Raw genomic sequence first — 5101 nt, 5'->3', positions numbered from 1 at the left:
AATATTACAGTTCATAAGTACACTTACTACATCTCTTTTTGCTATTCTCAAGTATAAAAGCAATCCAACCCAAATACACCTTCTTTAATTTTTTTCGTCGACTCTCAACATTTTCCAATCAGAAAGTTTTTAGATCATCTTATTATTTTTTTTTCGTAGTAGAAATTTATGTCTTCTTAATTGAACTGTCAGGTATTATGACAACATTGAATATGTCGATTGGATAACGAGTGGTAGAGAATCAAGTCAAGTTGCGTAACGGCATAATATCGTATATAACGATACAATTTACATAATTTCCAGATTCTCTGCCCGTCAATCCGTTTGATATTTATTAAAAAGCTTATAACTCTTGTTCTTGTTACAAAATCGTAACAATAACTTTACTAACAATAATGGAATGATGATAAATTTACGCTAAACGCGACAAGATTTCACTTTCATCGGTTTGCCTCTCCCAATAAACCAACAAATCGTTAACCAACATGTTTCGCGGGCACATTTTTCACAACACCCGTCGTTGTTTATCACTTTGTTCATCTCGGCCGGTTCGTTCTTGCGACGACGGCAGCAAAACCACTCTTCGCGTTATGTGAAAGTCGGAAACGGTACGTATGTTCATGTTTTATCACAAAATCTATGAAATAAATCTCTTGATTTCTCACATACATTTTATCTCAACAAACAAAAACAGAAACAGAATTACAGTCAATTTCTTGTATCTTTTCAGGAAAATTCTTATGAAATATACTATGTAAATTAAAAATTAAAGTATAAAGGTCAATGAAGATTAAGAAATAGAAACATTTTAGCAGTTAAAAGTATTCAACAATGCTCCATCAAAATTTTAACCCTTAGTGTGCACACGGGGTCATTTTGACCCTAAAAATTTATTTCAACTTATATAGCCTTAAACGGGATTGGCTCATTGAATTGTATTCCTAACGAAAGTATTACGCCCTTTTTTCGTAAAATAGCGTTTATTTCGAGTAACTTCAAATTCAAGCACGTTTTTCGACAACGAATAAAAATTTCTTTTAAATTTTATTTTACTAGGACAAAGTTCAATCAATTTACTACAAAAAACATTTGAAACATTTTCCCGAAAACGTGTACAGTAGTGGTGATATTGCTAGTGGGAAATTGATCAGGTCAATTTGACCCCGTGTGCACTTGATGATTCGCTATGGAGGTGTGCACACTAAGGGTTAATGGGAAATTGTTATGTAATACTTAATTAGTAGTCATTTTAGTGTCTACAAAAATAAGCTTACTTCTTCTTCTTAAAGTGCCATGCAGATTCCTGGCATGGCGCTTCCAGGATATATAGTGAGGTTAAGGTGGATTTCATAAGGGTGGAGGCTGGGTGAAGAGCAGTAAAATACGAGAAAAGGATAGAAGGAAGGCCGCATTGCAGGATCCTGGGAAAGTGTTGGAGGGAAATCAAGGAGAGGAAGTTGATATATGGGGAGGGAGATAGGGAAGGATATTATAGGAGAGTGGGATATTCAATAACTGGGATCGGCAATAGAAGAGTGGAGAGAGGTGAAATGTAGAGAGAACTGAGGCACAGGGACATACAGAGGCAGGAGAGAAGATCTCATATACGAGAAGGAAGAAATAATGTAAAGTATGGGGAGATAGTGATCGAGGAACTACCAAAGTATCTGTTGATAGAAGGGGACGAGGAAGGAAAGAGATTGGTGGCTACATTCCGCTGTGGCAATGAAGAGAGAGGGGACAGGTACTGCGCGGACGATGTGGAGAGGATTATGAGACGCTGGAACACATGTTGAAAGGGCGAGCTGAAGGAGGAAAAATATGTGTAATGTACCTTAGCTGATATTCTCCAGTGATGCAGTGGGTTGGTACTAGGTCTGGTAATACCTTAGTTATATCTTAGCAGCATCTTTTTTTAGCCAGATAAAAGTTAAGCATTACATTTTCCAATAAAACACAAGACCAACTGCGGTTGTGACCAAACAATTTCAGAAACGAATAATCCCTAATAACACTTGATATAGTTGATATGCAATACTTTCGTGAGATTGTAAGCTTTAATAGTATTACGCCATCACGTGTTAACGCACTGGATGCCTTCAGCGTACAACCTATTTGTGTCCTATAGCTTTGTTTCGAAAGTGTCTTCACCAGTGTGTATCTAATCTTCAGCAAATAGTAGTCTTTTATAAGCAGTATCCAGACTTCTGCACGCCGTACTAGACTTCTATCAGTACAATCTAGTCAGAAGCAATCTTCTTTATAGACATTTATTAGCACTATTTAGTCTTTCTATTTAGTCTATACAAGCAGTAGGCAGTTTTGTGCAACATTATGTTGTCTTTTATAAACAGTAACCAGTTTTCTGCACGATTTTTACCAGTAATATCTAGTTTTCTGCAAACTAAAGGTAGTCTTCTTTAACGATAAGGAGTTGTGAACTTGTGCCGGTTGGTCCTCTTAAAAAATCTTCGATGAAAATTTGATTTTTTATGATTAACACTAAAAAATACAATTAAATTATTATACAAACAGTTATTAATGTTATTATTATACAATTAATAACTTTTATTAAATTTAATTTAAAAGTGACATTTAATTTTCTTTCCGGTAGCGACATCTAAAAGTAGTAATCAAAAGTTTAATAAAACATTTCTTATTTTATGTATTTAATTTCAATCTTTTATTTATTTCAATTTTTTGAAAAACCTAATTAAAGAAACCGTATATTTTACGATAAATTATCTGTACTATTTAAATTAATTTTAGATGTTTTATCCCAATCATTTGGTATCTTAATTTCTCTTCGGTTGGCACAGGTTGGCATACCTGTTATTTATCCCTACCATTTTGTAAACACGCACAAAAATATGCGCATTTACACGGTGTCTACGTTTGAATGTTGGTTAACTTCAAGATAATTTTTTAAGTTATGATTTATAGAATTTTATATTTATTTAATAAGTAAACATTATGAGTGCTTCAGAGCAAGAAGAGTCCGAATATTATTCTTGTCCCATTGTTGAAGGATTTGATTTTGGAACTGCTTTACAAAATGTGTATCCCATATTAAGTATAATTTTTCGTGGTTTACCTGCTAAAGATTTAAATAACGCTGCTCAAATAAGTGAAGTTTGGGCTGAATACGCTCAAAAAGAATTAACAAGTAGAAGATATCATGGTCAATTTCATGTTATTCAAACAGGTCCTTCTAAGTTTCGATTGGAAACAAGTCCTAATTTCAATCTTGTTAATGGCGAATGTACGATTATATTTGGCACGACAAAACTAAAACGGTATACTCGAAAATTAAGCATGAACAGAAAGGTACCATTATTTATGGATATTACACAAGATAAAGAGTTAGATTTGGCGCATCTAAAAGGATATGGGTATCTTGTTCATAAAATGTTTCCATTAGAGAGTAAATAAAATGAATATAATAAGAAAGTTTTATGAAAATTAGAACTTTTTAGGACGTGTTGTCGGGCATGGATTTGTTGTACCAAAAATTGATAATTTAACAGTAGAATTATATACAAATGGTTTTGAGAAAGATATTTCAAAAGTAATTGAAAAAGGTTTAAAAGTAAGAGCAATGATGTACTTATGCAGTCGGCGTAGTATTAATGGTACAAATCCTGGGCAGAATTTAACAGAAATTTTGAAACATCAAAATTATAAAAAGTTCCCATTAGCTGGAGGTTATGTTATGGAAGCCATGGATGAAACTTATGCTTTATCTCGAGCAACTCATAGATACTTGATTCCATCACATTATGCTTTATTATTTTTAACTCCACCAGATAACACAACATTTGAGGCATATTCTATTTTAATTATTGATGAATCTCATACAGTCGAAATGTTACAAAAGGTATAGTAAAGCTTCGATATAATTTCGAAGTTTCATGATTTTATTTGTGGTTATCTCTATATAATTGTTTAAGGTTAAACCAAACATAATTTTAAAAAGTCATTCAATTGCTTATATTTTTCAATGTATAAAAATACGTGTTATTGATTCTGCGAGGGAGTTTAATCTTGTTTTTCCAACAGTTGATTGTACTGTTGTTAATTGTGAGGGTGAAATTGGATGGAGCAGTCATGGTAAGCTTCAAAGATTAATATATTAAGCACAAAATATTTATTGTTACTTTTAAAGGTGTTTTTAGCGAAGATGATTACAATCCTAAGAAAAAGTTGAAATACTTTCCAGTTTCGCATACTTTCAGTATTACTATATTAATTTTAACTTGGGATTAATTATTAAGTTTCCTACTTGGGTTTTTATTCAAAAGCAATTATAAAATTATATATGATTTTATTTAAGAGGTAATAAAACAAGCAATAGAGAATAAATGTTTAAAATTACTTTCTTTTTATAAAGTCTGAGTCATTTCCAATTCATTTTATCACCGTATTAAGTTCGACCATAAAAAATTCCGAAATAAAGTTTCATGTTGATGGTTTTTTTTGCAACTTTATTACTGTTTTTGCAAGCATGATAAAATTGTTTAGATTCTTAAGAGATTACTAATGTTATTGATATCCCAAAATGTGTGATAATGAATAAATGAGAACAATAGAATATACTCATATGTGACTTAACCTGAAGAATGTTATAAAATAGTTACTTTCATAAATTCATATTTTTTAATGATGTAATGACTATATACAGTATAAGCTCCATAATATGGGTCCATCAAATTTCTGGCAGTGATGAGTAAAAGAAGACACAAACAAAATAAATTCAATACTGTATTATTTATAGTTTATTATTAGGAAGTAAATGTAATAGATAATAATTGATATTAAAAAAAGTGACTCCCTCTGTCCCATAATAAGGATCTGTTTTAAAATAAATATAATAAAAAACCTGCATTTCGTGCATGTTTTAATAAATTTCCCAATATGAGGCAAACTACAATAAATAGGTGTAGGAATGTTTACAGATATTTTGTAGAGAATTAAATTCCCTTTCTGATAGGCTAACAAAATATCCTTATTTTAAAATTTCTACTATCTCGCCATTGAATATGGAGAAACAATAATTCAATTTTTGACCATCCTGTATAAGATACACTGATACAACAAATGA

At 31.5% G+C, this 5101-nt stretch overlaps 1 protein-coding gene across 1 annotated transcript; it reads left to right on the top strand.

Moving 5' to 3' along the window:
- The first annotated feature begins 2881 nt into the window (after positions 1-2881).
- Positions 2882-4362, top strand: LOC111424605 (uncharacterized). Its single transcript, XM_023058213.2, has 4 exons — positions 2882-3424; positions 3477-3877; positions 3951-4110; positions 4166-4362. The coding sequence occupies exons 1-4, from the start codon at positions 2974-2976 to the stop codon at positions 4264-4266; spliced, it is 1113 nt and encodes a 370-aa protein (XP_022913981.1). The 5' UTR covers positions 2882-2973; the 3' UTR covers positions 4267-4362.
- Positions 4363-5101: the final 739 nt, after the last annotated feature.

Source organism: Onthophagus taurus, chromosome 7, assembly GCF_036711975.1.
Source record: "Onthophagus taurus isolate NC chromosome 7, IU_Otau_3.0, whole genome shotgun sequence".
Classification (NCBI taxonomy): Eukaryota; Metazoa; Arthropoda; class Insecta; order Coleoptera; family Scarabaeidae; genus Onthophagus; species Onthophagus taurus.
Note: the sequence above shows the minus strand (reverse complement) of the source record. Positions and strands in the feature narration are given on the sequence as shown.